Source organism: Eucyclogobius newberryi, unplaced genomic scaffold (genome assembly GCF_026437365.1).
Source record: "Eucyclogobius newberryi isolate DKJ021-1_F unplaced genomic scaffold, fEucNew1.0.hap1 SCAF_19, whole genome shotgun sequence".
NCBI classification, from domain to species: domain Eukaryota; kingdom Metazoa; phylum Chordata; class Actinopteri; order Gobiiformes; family Gobiidae; genus Eucyclogobius; species Eucyclogobius newberryi.
The window spans coordinates 14,361,697-14,376,350 of NW_027315823.1; the positions used below are offsets into that span (position 1 = coordinate 14,361,697).

Sequence of the window (14,654 nt, forward strand, 5' to 3'; positions counted from 1 at the left end):
AGCTCAGGTTACACTTGGTCAGACGCACAACTTAAAGCGTCCCGTACGTCTGAGCAAGCGCACAAACCCAACAACAACAACAACAACGTGAAATGTGTTTATTTACAAAGCTATCTCTATCACGGTTAAGTTAAGGCGCTTCCATTTAAGAGACTGGCACGATGCACATTTGAAGTTATTCGATCGTCATCAATGGACATTTGCAACCGTTTGTGCGGAGGTTAGAGTGAAACAGTGTGACGTGGTAACGGCGGCGGCAGCTCGAGCGCGTTTCAGATGTGCCAGGTCTAGGTGTGCTCCGGGTGGTTTTGCAAACAGCTGATGAACTCTGCGACTGGATGGCCGTTGAAGCAGATCTGGTAGACGGCGGTGAAGAGCGGGAATCTACGGAGAAAGCAAAAACATTTGAGAAAAACTGAACAAATATGAAAAAAAACAACAAAAAGTCCAACTCGAGTCTTTACTGAGGTGATAGTTACAGTAGCGTACAAAAATTAAACATTAATCAACCCTAAAACTAGTATTGAAGCAAAATACTCAAAAATCACATAAACAGGACAAAATGTGACCTTTCCTGGACAATTTTTAGAATGGACTTGAGACTAATCAGAACGAGTAGAAGATCACATAAAAACATAAATAACGCACTACAATTTAGTGTAGAAAGTGTAAGTCTATTGTCTAAGAACTTGAAAAAGAGCACATTTCATTATTGTGGAGTATAGTATAGTATAGTATAGTATAGTATAGTATAGGGAAGAATACATTGAAAATGTCACAATAATTGACTTATCTTTTATTAAATCAAAGCCTGAACAACATTTTTGGGGCTCAACATTTCTTGTGCGCATCTTTTCTATAAAGTAACACCGATTCTCTTATTCTTTGGTAATATATTACATTTTCAGCATAAGCAGAATAAATATCAGATACTAACTTACTAGTGAAGCGTTTGATTCTGCTCTTTATTTATTACAGCTTGGATTTTGACATTACAGTTCATTTGGAAAAGGGTTTACTGGGATTCTCCTGCTTTAGAGTTTGTGTGTGCAGCAGTCTCAACATTATCGTTTATTGTATTATTTATAATACATCACACATCAAACTATTAGCAGGCGTAATATGGTTATACGGTCCAATCAGAGCACTGTATTCAGATTACTTCACGCTGACTATATCAGTACTATATCAGTGAGCAAAAGTGACATAGGACTAAATAATAAAGTATTTCCTGTTTTTACGATCAATATGTGTTTTCTCTTTATCTTTCTAATACAGTTTGAAGACTGAACGACATAATCATAATAAAGACATTGCTTGCGTTCCTTAGATTTTAAGAAAATACCTGAATACAGTTACTCAAATCTGGACTCTACTGCGTACGTATTTGTTTTAGTTACTTCGCAAACCAGTGCAGTATTAGTGTTACTACAGAAAACTTTCTAAAACTAGTATAAATCCTACCACTCTTACCATAATCACTACACAACTACCACTTCCACCTGATCGTGTACTACTGCATATGAGACTGAAAGTATCTACATTATTATATATATATTTACACTTCATGTAAATGTAGGTCTAATCAACTTTTTATTCCAAAACGATCCCGTCCAAACTCACTTTTCCACCATGTTTTTCTGTGTGAGGACCTGGTTGACCTCAGCGGCTGTGGCGGGGCCTTGGAGTTTCTGTCCATTCAGCAGCTCATTTTCTAACTCTTCAATTGTCTAAAAAACAAGGAGATATCACACTTATGAATAATAAAGTGCCTATACCTGATTTTGTGCATGTAATGAAGTCAAATCTGTTCAGAGAGTAAATCAGGAGCAGCTTCTTTTAACATTCAAACAAAGGAAATGACGACATTGAGTAAAGAGAAGTAGCCTGGCCATTCATAAATAAAGAAATGCACAGTGTAATCTTACAAATAGTAGTATTGTTTTTTACTTAATTGTACAGTTAATTAATTGTATGTGTGATTTTGAGCCTCCCCTAAAACACTGGCACATTTTGTCCACTTTCTGGTGTATTATAAAGCATGTATTTGGATCGCTGATGAGGTGCTCCCCCTGCTGGCGATTGGTTGTTGGTGTTTGTTTGTTAGCTGTATTTTAAACGTTGCATGGGCCATTTTACTGTGAAATATCCCTGTCAAATAAATGAACGTGATCCAAATATAAAAGAATAAAAAAGGAAAACATTTGTGTCTGAAATGGCACGAGAAACTCAAAGTGAAAGGACCTACTTTGCCCGTTTTGGCGAATGCCTCTCCGATCTTGCGGTTCCTCCCCCCGTAGCAGGTGGTGATGAGGTCCGCGACGCCGCAGCTCTCCAGGAAGGTGGCGGGCGACACGGGGCAGTTTGTGCAGAAGACCTTGGCGAACGCGATCATCTCCATCAGGCCGAGACGGATCACGGCGGCTTTGGTGTTGTCCCCGAATCCGAGACCGTCGCAAAAGCCCGCTCCCACCGCTACGATGTTCTGCAGGGGGGGGGACGGGCAAGGAGACGCTTCAAAGAACAGCCGCGTTCAATTGCATTTAACTCTATTTAAATGATTGTTATATCCTCCTCTACCCCATTGCCTGCTCTTCTACCCCCTGTTACATCCCCATCTTTTTCTTTCTACTTCTTCTGTCTTGTTTACATTTTATCTGTATATTAATGTGTATTGTACGTGCTGCCCCCCCCTGTCTGTAAATACCCCCCCTTTTTTACATATGTTCAGCGTCTTTGGGTCACTGAAAAGCGCTATCTAAATAAAAGTTATTATTATTATTATTATTATTATTATTATTATTATTATTATTATTATTATTATTATTATTATGATGTGGGGCCTATTTACTGTGCCCCTTGTATCATTTACACTTTACATTTACAAAAAAATACGTTTTCGACTCATTGTTACACATGAACGATGAACATTTTACATTGTTTTGTGTGGTCCTCTGGCTGTCTTTTATTATTTTATATATGTTATGTTGTTTTTAATTAGTTTTTATTCTGTTTATACGTATTTATTTATTTTTTTAACATATTTTACTTGTGCTTGTTTTGTACTCTGTGGTCCTCTGGCTGTCTTTTATTATTTTATATATTTTATGTTGTTTTTAATTAGTTTTTATTCTGTTTGTACGTATTTATTGATTTTTTTTGTATTCATTTTTAACCTATTTTACTTGTGCTTGTTTTGTACTCTGTGGCCCTCTGGCTGTCTTTTATTATTTTATATATTTTATGTTGTTTTTAATTAGTTTTTATCTGTTTGTACATTTATTTATTTTTTGTTGTATTTATTTTTTATCCTATTTTACTTGTGCTTGTTTTGTACTCTGTGCAGCACTTTGGAGACTTTGTGTTGGTAAAATGTGCTATACAAATAAAGTTGGATTGGATTAGATTGGAAATCAATCTACTTTATATCCTATTTCGGCTGCGAGATGTTTCCCTCGTTCTCCACTTAAATGAACGGAAATGCAAATCCGCCTCAAAGAGAAATGTGTTGGAATCAGACCAGGTTTATTGCCATTGCCAGTGAACAAAGCGGAATCAAGTGAAAACAACTATTTAAGTGATGGAGAACTTTCAAACTAATGTAGATGAAGCTTTGAATATAAATATGCTTTGGAATAGACCGAGCACAGCAGACCTTTAGCGCTCCGCAGATCTCCACCACGTCGCTCTCCTCCACCACCGTAACGCGGAAGTTCATCGTCTGCATCAGCTCCTTCAAAACAGGCCCGAGAGATTTGTCTTTGCAACCTGAAAATACAGAATAATCAGCGCGTTAATATGATGTAATATGATATGATCTTTAAAGGAGATGTATTATGCTAAATCAGTCCTGTTCCTTAACCCTGAATACTTCTGTTTTGGGTTTAGTCCTGGCTTAGTCTCAGTTCTGAAGCGTGTAGACTACTACTACTACAGTATAAAGCGGTAGTGAAGGTTGCAAAAGTATTTCAGTGGGGAAATTACAAGCAATAGCCTTAAAAAGATCGAATCGACAACCTTCAAATGCAGTGATAAATGTAGATTCATACTTTTTGGTTTAATTAATCTCGGCCTTTATCCTAAAAATAAAATGTAAAATGTTGCTATAATTTGCAGTAGTTTGTTTGTGTTTTTTGTTCTTATGGGGATCACGACAGACAAAGCACTGCTATAAAGGAGCATCTGTTTCCTTTATCAAGTTGTCTTAGACCAATATTGCCATTTATTAAAACATCCAAAAATATAAATGTATGATCCACGAGTGTCACAGAATTTTATAACAGACAAAACATTCCAAGCACTGATCAAACAGCAAGTCAGTCTGCGTTTATTCTGTTGACAACTCTTATCACTGCACACTAGTTAGCATTTTGTACCATTGGATTTTTTTATGCAGTAATATGTCCAGTATTAAACAAAGGTCAAAACGTTACAAAAAAAAAAAAATACAACAACGGTTAGTGATACTGCAATAGCATGGTAACTATTTATTACATTAAATTAGTGTGAAAATGAACAATAAACGTAATAATGTGTAAACTGACTGCAGAGTAGCTTTCATGCCACCTTATTATTACATTCGAGTGAAGTAAAGTACAACCCGGTCTAAGTCTTTGGCCAAAGCGTATCCCCTTGTACAACTTTTACCGATGGTGGTCTCGCAGAACTTCTCGTCGGCGACCTCATTGGCGATGTTGGCCCCCATCAGAACCGTCATGCTGATGCCCAGTTTGGTCCGGACCACCTCTGAGATCAGCTTCAGGCCGTCGGGACTCGCATCGACGCCCTCGACACACAAAATACTCATAATAAACACGTCCACGGTCGACAAGCGATGATGTTTCTAAGGCTTGATCAAAAGAGAAATGGAGAGCCAAAGACAACAGTTGGTTTGTTTATCCGCATCCTCCATTTATTTGCTTGACCTTGGCCTCTCTTCAATGAAATGTCTCCTATTTCCTAATCTCTGCATGAGAAACGACCCCTTGTCCCAAGTATGAAAAACTAAAACTTGCAGCAAAACTCGACATTCATTTCAAGTTTTGTTACTCTGAACAACGCTCCTAGTAGACGACATGGCAAAATGTAAAAGAAAATATTACTATTCTCTGTTGAAAAAGTCAGTATTTCATTGTATGTTATAATGTTGTAGGATATTGAGCTTCTTCCTTCGTATCAAAATCAAGTTAGAAACGTAAAAATACTCACATTACTGAAATGAAGTGGATTATTGTTGGCTGATTGTATTTTTTGAGTAGAGTTTTAAACATGTACTTGTAGTTGATTATAATTCTAGCCACGTAATTATAATTAGTGATATTCAAAATAATTAATCAAGAGCAAATGTCCCAATCCATGGCTGTCTACACCTACAAACAACATGCTGATTGGCCAGAGCTCAAAGATTATGCTTACTTCAGCTTCAAACTATTTAATTCATGAAGTATGTGTTTTGTTTTTTCTAAACTAATACTTTTAGCAGTATTTTTGACTTAAGTACAAACTATGACTACATACTCTAGTACATACTCTTTCCACTATAGACGATAGTCGGTCCTGACGGGACATGTCCAGTGGGTGTCACAAACAAATGCCTCCCCTTGCATCTGCTCCTGAATGAGCAGCAGCTCTAGTCCAAGCTCTTCCTTAAACCATTTTACATGCTTGTTCATTGGGTCTTTTTAAGTGGAGTGTACAAATAAGTTGCATTTTACCTTTTTAACATTTGTAACAATACAAATACATTTATCCAAATAATCACAATTAAGTACAGGTATGTGGGGACAAAATTGAAAGCTTAAAGCCTTTCACAAAATTATTTAAATTGTTATAGTAAAGTAGTCATAAAAACAATAAAGAGAGATAAACTTGTAGACTACTTAAAAATAAAAAAAAAATAAAAAAAATATGGAATTTTCTGAGCCCTTGAGCCTCAGTTACAGGACAAACATGCAGAAATCAGTCAAAATACAGCTTTGAGTAAGACAATGATAAGGAAACACATTTTTCACAATAAATCACGCTCATAGTCATGTGTACGCGTATAACACTTTTTTTTTTTATCACAACACTGCTTGTTTGACTAATTTCACAAACAACTCCTCTCGTTTTCGGCTCTATCATACTACTATACTACTACTTACACTACTATCAGTTTTATTCCCACAGGCCGCTCACCTTGATGAGGGACATGCCCACCGCGTCCTTCTTGATGTGATCTTTGATGGTGTCACAGACTCTGACGATGAACTGATGAGGCACCACGAATATGAGGATGTCTGCCCCTTTCACCGACTCAGCCAGATCTGGGACTGCCACCTGATGCGTACACAAACACACCGTCGTGGGAAACGTTTAAACAATCGTCGGCCATTGAGGAAAAACTGCGCCCGTACTCACCACGTTGGGCGGCAGCTTGTGTCCGGGCAGATACTTGACGTTTTCGTGGTCGTTGTTTATGATTTCGGTGAGTTTGCGTCCGTTTATCGTCTCCTCGAACACCCACATGTTCACCGTGGTGTCGAACGTGTCGTATTTGGCGGCATTGGCCCCCACTATTTTGGCAATGGCAGAGCCCCTAAAACAGGAAAATAAATAAATGAAATGAAAATAGTTAACGTACAAGAGGCATTCGATTCAAATATTGCACGACACAGAACACGAATGAAACGCTTTCGTATTACAATAAACGGGGTAAAACTGGGGAACAGACAAAACATTCCAAGCACTGGAACCAAGTCAATTTAAATCCAAATATAAGCTACAGCCTGCAGGTACTTCAAAAAGCTTAATTCTGTCTTCCAAGATATTGATCAGATACTATATAAACACGTGTAACATCACTCCCTTCTGAATCGTGTCATGTATGAGAAAACACACGTCTGTTTAGAGTTTAGATCTGGTCTTCACAAGGAACAGGGGAAAGAACTCAAGTGTCTGGGTAAAGGAATGTGAGCGAACAAGAACAATGGTTTGTTGGACTCGACGTGCAAATGGCGATTAAAAATGAAGGTAATAAAGGTAGATAATCAATCAATCAATCAATCGGTGAAAAGTGCCTATGACAGGTTGGACATCATAGGCACATAAAAATATAGAAACATAAAAATGTAAACACAGAATAAAAAAAATTCTAGCTTTATAATTTTGTATTTAATAGATGACATCACACTAGGAAATTACCCATTGCAACATTGGGCAAAAACTCATCTAATGTCACTTTATTTTTAGACAACAAATATATGAGAGTATCTTTATTTTGTTGAATTACTTTTAGAGGGTCAAAAAAGTAGTTTCTTTTGTGTTTTGTATAAACTTTGACTGGATTGAGTCCGTAGTGAGATGTCACTTCCTGTCATTTGCTACAGATATCTTAACTTTTCTCCACAAATACCAACTCAATTAAAGTCAAATCGTAATTTATTTACCAAAACAAAGGTACAAATACACCAAATAAAACACTGAATGAAGAATGGGAACATAAGCACATCTCAATGGAGAAGCACAAAGTCTCATGTTTGGACAAAGTGCACATTATTCACAGAGAAATACTGTCAAGTATTTTATCACTATCATGTGTTTTGAAACCGTCCTATTATTCACACATAGTGGATTGATACACTGCCGACTGCCTTCAACACTGACATTCCATTTGACTTTAAAACGATATGTATCTCGGTCTCGGATGTAAAACTCAAACAAAGGAAAGAATAGACGGATGCCTGTGGAATATAATTTACAAACATTTACAAAATAGAACGACAAACTTTTGCACTGAATTTGAAAATGGACAGATTTTTCGTACACTGGGACAAACTAATCATTTTGTTTTGGTCTTTTTGCTCTCTCCGTCTTGTTCCGTTTGATTTTCTGTTTTGTATTCTAAAGCAAATGAACAAAATAAGAGAAAAGAGGAGTCTGAAACTGCATCCTGTCGCCGCTGTGATTGAGAGATGGATAAAACAATCAGAGAAAAACCCGGTACACAAGGCGACTGATGTGAGAAGAAAGAAATAAACAACACGGAGGACCTTACCTAACCCAGTCCTCAGTGAATCAAAGAGATGGACACAAACTGCTGCCGAGCTGAAATAAAAGGAGTGAACCAATGGCCTTTCAGAGAGAAGGAATCACAAATGGAGCAGGAATCTCTTTTTCGTGTATCAATGAATCCCCCATTTTACACCACTGAACCTTCTGGAGCACTTTAGAACCCGCTGAAGTAATGTTAATCTTTCACCTCTCTGACATTTAAATGTCTCCAGCACAAGTGTCTCGTTTCTCTGGAGAGCTGTGGTGGACCCACTCTCAACCGTTATTGCGTATAGATCTGAAGGAGACCCAGTCCTACCCTGTCCTACCCTGTCCTACCCTGTTCTACCTCCACATTCACTTTGTCACTTTTGGTTGCGGGCGTCGTTGCAGGCCTCATTCATTATTATTTGGAACCCTGCCCAATTTTACACAGTTTTTGACAGTGTATCCAGATACTTTGACCTTAGACCTGAAGCTGCCAGACCCAATCATACTGCACTTGGAACAAACCCCAACTTTTAGCCAGTGTCGCATTCCTCTTGCCTGACCCGCCAGCCCCGCCCACATTTTGTTTGAATGCGTAAGGGTCTGGAATCAGAGTCAAAGCCAATGAAATTGTCGGTAATCCATTTACCTATCCAATCCCAGTCGGAGGTTTTAGCGCGTCACACTGAGATACGGAAGTAGCGCTTTCCACCCCCGTTCCAAAACATTCAAGATGGCGGACCCGGCTCGTGACCGAGTGTTTACTTCTGCTCTCGCTTCAGTTTGAACAATCAGGAAAGTCCACTCTACTTGCCATGATGAACGTGCGTTAGATGTGGTTATACGAAGGGCGTCATCATGATTCAGGAGACATTTTCTGCGTTCTGGGATGGATAACACAGAACACGCCTTGTTGACATGGGCTACATAATATCCGGTTAAGTGTGTCGCGTTTTTTGCGTCACTTCTGGGTTTATGTGATTGGTTCTATCGCTGCTGTCTAAATTGAAACGCAGCGGTCAAGCCCCAGACCCATACACAGTTTTGATAGGTAATTTGCCAAAACGTGTCGGGAATGGCTGGTCAGGCAGGCATTCCTCTGGAGTAGTTTATTCGGTTAATCAATATTAATGATTATTCAAAATACAATTGTAAGAGCTAAAAATAATTAAAATGTTTACTTTCTGGTCAATCTATACTCCAAAAAAGTCAAACTACTATGAAAATTTGTTTTGTTATTTCTGGCTGTCTATATGTATATCATTACTTTTTCATTTAATAAGTTTGACTTCATAAAGCTTTATATTTGGAAATGGGTGTTTTGCTTTGTTTTTTGGATCAGAAGTTTGCTCAGGACACTCCAAAATAGTCAATTATGCAGTTAAATCCAGAAGGTTTTCAAACCTGGCCCAAATCTCTGCTCTAGTCTTGCTGCATGAGCTGCATTTCCCCACCACTCCTCCAATTGGTCAGCCCCGTAAGACTCTGAGTGAGTGACAGGACATTTAACCAATCACAGTGAAGTGTTACCGTTCAGAGGGAGATGGATATCGTAACCCTTTAAAAGCAATTAATGCAAGTGTTGCATTAATTACTTTTAAAGGGTTACGATATCCATTTGCCAACCGCCATAAAACAACAACAACAACAACAACAATTTAAAGAGAAGCAAAGTGTGCACAGGAAAAGATTTAAACAAACCTTTGTCGTCGCTTTATGACTAATATCTGTTTTATACAACTATCAAAGTATTTTCAATGTGTTTGCATATATTGCTATATTATACAGAATGACCTGGTAACCATGGCGACAGGCAGCTGGGGCACAGGTAGTGTTTTTCTGTCCTTGGCCCTTGAGCCTCTGCAGTCTTTGAGTGCCTGAGGTTTCTTATTAACGCTTTTATTCAGGCAACTCAGGACCACTCACTGACTGTTTGAGATGGGGTCAAAAAATATATATATATATATTTTCTTGGAGCCAGATCACGATTTTGAATTTGATCATGATTAAAGATGATTAAACACTTTTTAAAAAAACTTAAATTGCCTAGAGATAAATTAATCCGTGCTTCTTCTTAAAGTTCACACTAAGCTGTGATTGGTTAAGTCAAGCTGTCACTCAGAGTCAAACCAGTGAGAGAAGCGTGTGTGGAAAAGTGTCATCAGAGCTGCATTTAAATAGTGAAACAGTGAATCGAGGAATGACAATAAAGCAAATGAGCCGATAGATCACAGCCCAACTGTAACTGGACTAATGCATTCAGTCACATTCCTTTTTTATGGACGCCAGTTTTGAGGTTTTTATTTTTACCACTCAAAAGATCTGTGCATCAGTAGCCCAATTATTATGGTTAACAGTCCTCATTATTCATCTATTGAAACCCATAGAGAATGACACCACGGGTTCTTCAAGGTTCCAGATGGAGGGCAGGGAACAACTCTGGGCAATTCACTGGTTTGGAAAATGTGTTATTGCAATTTAAAAACAAAATGTGTGACAAAATTAAATCATATTTTTTATTATTAACGTGTTTCTTCAAATTTGATAAAACACGATGAATAAACAGTAAAACAAAACAAAATTAGACAGAGAACAACAAACAAAAACGGCAACTTATTTAGCATATTTTATGGAATAAATTGAGCTTGGGATAATTTTATAGCAACAAATAGCCTACTTTTAAAACTATTTAGACTTGAGTACAATTCAGGGCCTACAATGCCTTGTTCATAACCGACACAGATTGATTGCCCATAATGAAAAATGTTAATAAAATAAAACTTCCACACTAAATCACATTTTTCCCTTTCAATGAACAACTTCAACAATGGCTAAATCCATTTTATTCTTGTGGAATTGGGTCCACTTTTACAAAACAGCACGCACAGACTTTATAGAGCTCTTATCACAAGTTACGACAGAAAGATTAGGCACTTTGGGTAAATTTAACAAACCTGGAGACAAACAGCGCTGCTCTGGTTTAAAGACACAGCTCTGAACACTCACCAGTTTCCAGAGCCGACCACGCACACTTTCTTGGGGGCCATGGTGGAGCTCGACCTCGCGCTGAAGCCGCCGGTGAGAAGACAGACTGCAACCCGGGAATGAGGCTATTTATACCGGCCACAGCGGAGCCTCGACTCCCTCCCTCCTGCTCCCGCTGCTGGACCTCTGCCCGGGGCCCGTGCACCCTCCGGCCTGAAACACGACACTAGAGACTATACACACACACACACACACACACACATTTATATATACACACACACACACACACACACAGACAGACAGACACACACAGACACACATTTATATACACACACACACACACAGACAGACAGACACACACAGACACACATTTATATACACACACACACACACACACATTTATACATACACACACACACACACACACATTTATACACACACACACACACACACACACATTTATACACACACACACACACAGACACATACACACACAGACACACACACACAGACAGACACACACACACACACACACACACAGAGAGCGAGAGAGAGAGACATTTATACACACACACACACACACACACAGACACATACACACACAGACACACACAGACAGACACACACACACACACACACACACAGAGAGCGAGAGAGAGAGACATTTATATACACAGACACACACAGGGCTCAAAACACTTAAATTCAAACTATTTGCAATTCAAACAAATTGCAAATAGTTTGAATTTTAGTTACTCTTTGTGTTAAGACTTGGTTTAAATCAGGAAGGAGATTTTGTCAAATAATAGTTACGTTAAAAAGTTTAAAATAAAATTTACTTAAAAGCAAATACATTTTACTGTGGATACTTTTTACTTTCACGTCACTACATTTGAGAGCAGATATCTGTAATCTTTATTCCACTTCACTTTTAACTGAGATGAAACGTAAACTAGGCCTACAAGGCTAGCAAACAAACATAAAACGTTTAAAAAAATAAATAAAAATCAATCAAACTTTATAATATAACCTATATTATAAAGTTTATAGTCTATATTTATAATAACCCTGTACAACAGCAATAACTCGACAAAGAAAATAATGTGTTTAAAATGTAAAAACAAGTCAAAATTCTTTCTAAAGCAAACAAAGCACTTTTATGACTAGAAAAAAAATAGATTGAATCGCTTCTGTTCAGAATCAAACTAATAAAATTCACAAACTAGGAAATTGCTTGGCGATAGGTGTTTAAAACAATTAAATAGTAAGAATTTTAACAATGATCAAAAAATGAAATGTAAATTTGACAAGCACATTTGATTTTTGTAATTGTTTTTTTTAATCATAAAAAAGTACATCAAAACAAAATATTTGCACATGATACTTGAGTGTTCTTTTATTTTCTACTCCTGTATGTGTACTGTTACTTAAATTAAAAAAAAAAACTTTGACCAGTCCTTTTGATGACTCTTAAATCAACAAAGATATAAGAATTTAACCCTTTGCACTTGAGGGGGGCCCCCATTTAAAAACCGAAGCTGTTTCTTAACCTTTGGAGCACTAACGATTGACTGGAGCCTTTGTGAAGCTGAGACTGTAGTTTTGGACTGTTTTACTCTAATTATAAGTAGAAACAAGCTCTGCACAGAGGAAATCAGGTTTTAAATCCTGCCTAGATTTTCTTTAAATATATATATGAGTAAAGCTGGTTTCTGGAGGGATCAGCTGATTGACAGTAAAATGAGCGTCTGTTGGGTTTTTACAATTCTTTTAAAAGCTGAAGGTAAATTCACAAAAAACGAGGCTTGTAATAAAGCAAAAATGTCCAGGCGGAATCCATATAGAAGTCCCATTCATTTTTCTTTTTTTCTTTTGGCCAGAACTATTGATTTGACTAGAAATAAGTGGGTTACAGCTTTATTTCTAAGTTCCCTTTTATCAAACGGTGGACTAAATGGAATAAAAAAAAGTGGAAGGTTAAAAAGTAACACGGCAACAACGTCTTTGTCTTTCAAATGCAATCGAAATGATGAGGTCAAATTGATTGTCCATTATTGACATATTTACAACACTATCTAAAAAGACGCTAATCTAATCCATTTCATCAAGCCTTCATCTCAAACAATCAAATGTTGGAAAAAACAAGACAAGGTAAGTTTATTTGTAGAGCACAATTAACACACAAGGCATTTCAAAGTGCTTCACACAACAGGAAAAAAAATGCAATGAAATCACAAAGCAGATTAAGACCTAAAAGAGAAGAGTGCAAATAAAATCCTTTCAGTCATATGCACAGCCAAACAAAACAGTTTTTAGCCTAGATTTGAACATTGTCAGAAGTAGAAGCCTGTCTCACATCTTCAGGAAGACTGTTCCAGATTTTAGCTGCATAAAACTGAAACGCAGATTCCACATGTTTAGTCCTGACTCTGGGCACCAGCAGGAGGCCGGTCCATGTTTAGTCCTGACTCTGGCACCAGCAGGAGGCCGGTCCATGTTTAGTCCTGACTCTGGCACCAGCAGGAGGCCGGTCCATGTTTAGTCCTGACTCTGGCACCAGCAGGAGACCGGTCCATGTTTAGTCCTGACTCTGGCACCAGCAGGAGGCCGGTCCATGTTTAGTCCTGACTCTGGCACCAGCAGGAGGCCGGTCCATGTTTAGTCCTGACTCTGGCACCAGCAGGAGGCCGGTCCATGTTTAGTCCTGACTCTGGCACCAGCAGGAGGCCGGTCCATGTTTAGTCCTGACTCTGGCACCAGCAGGAGGCCGGTCCATGTTTAGTCCTGACTCTGGCACCAGCAGGAGGTCGGTCCATGTTTAGTCCTGACTCTGGCACCAGCAGGAGGCCGGTCCATGTTTAGTCCTGACTCTGGCACCAGCAGGAGGCCGGTCCATGTTTAGTCCTGACTCTGGCACCAGCAGGAGGTCGGTCTATGTTTAGTCCTGACTCTGGGCACCAGCATGAGGCCGGTCCATGTTTAGTCCTGACTCTGGCACCAGCAGGAGGTCGGTCTATGTTTAGTCCTGACTCTGGCACCAGCAGGAGGTCGGTCCATGTTTAGTCCTGACTCTGGCACCAGCAGGAGGCCGGTCCATGTTTAGTCCTGACTCTGGCACCAGCAGGAGGCCGGTCCATGTTTAGTCCTGACTCTGGCACCAACAGGAGACCGGTCCATGTTTAATCCTGACTCTGGCACCAACAGGAGACCGGTCCATGTTTAGTCCTGACTCTGGCACCAGCAGGAGGTCGGTCTATGTTTAGTCCTGACTCTGGCACCAGCAGGAGACCGGTCCATGTTTAATCCTGACTCTGGCACCAGCAGGAGACCGGTCCATGTTTAGTCCTGACTCTGGCACCAGCAGGAGACCGGTCCATGTTTAGTCCTGACTCTGAGCACCAGCAGGAGGCCGGTCCATGTTTAGTCCTGACTCTGGCACCAGCAGGAGGCCGGTCCATGTTTAGTCCTGACTCTGGCACCAGCAGGAGGCCAGTCCATGTTTAGTCCTGACTCTGGGCACCAGCAGGAGGCCGGTCCCTGAGGTCCTCAGAGTCTGAGATGGTTCATATGGCACTAACATGCCCAAGATGTACTTTGGTGCTAGGCCATGGAGAGACTTGTACACAAGCAGAGCTGCTTTAAAGTATATT

General features: G+C 39.1%; 1 protein-coding gene across 1 annotated transcript; it reads right to left on the minus strand.

The window, feature by feature from the left end:
• Nucleotides 1–84: 84 nt before the first annotated feature.
• LOC140365409 (glycerol-3-phosphate dehydrogenase [NAD(+)], cytoplasmic-like) lies at nucleotides 85–11,223 on the minus strand. Its single transcript, XM_072451820.1, has 8 exons — nucleotides 11,026–11,223; nucleotides 6,400–6,577; nucleotides 6,178–6,318; nucleotides 4,648–4,786; nucleotides 3,656–3,768; nucleotides 2,249–2,485; nucleotides 1,624–1,730; nucleotides 85–384 (listed from the first exon to the last, which is right to left on the minus strand). Exons 1-8 carry the CDS (start codon nucleotides 11,064–11,066, stop codon nucleotides 288–290), a joined length of 1,053 nt encoding a protein of 350 aa, XP_072307921.1. The 5' UTR covers nucleotides 11,067–11,223; the 3' UTR covers nucleotides 85–287.
• Nucleotides 11,224–14,654: the final 3,431 nt, after the last annotated feature.

Bases quoted from the DNA above. Each gene is read 5' to 3' on its own strand.
- LOC140365409 (XM_072451820.1), bottom strand. From the start codon at position 11,066: ATGGCCCCCAAGAAAGTGTGCGTGGTCGGCTCTGGAAACTG. The intron at 6,319-6,399 runs GTGAGTACGGGC...TGTACGCATCAG, and splicing joins ACAAGCTGCCGCCCAACGTG to GTGGCAGTCCCAGATCTGGC. The intron at 3,769-4,647 runs GTAAAAGTTGTA...CTGTATTTTCAG, and splicing joins GTTCTGCGAGACCACCATCG to GTTGCAAAGACAAATCTCTC.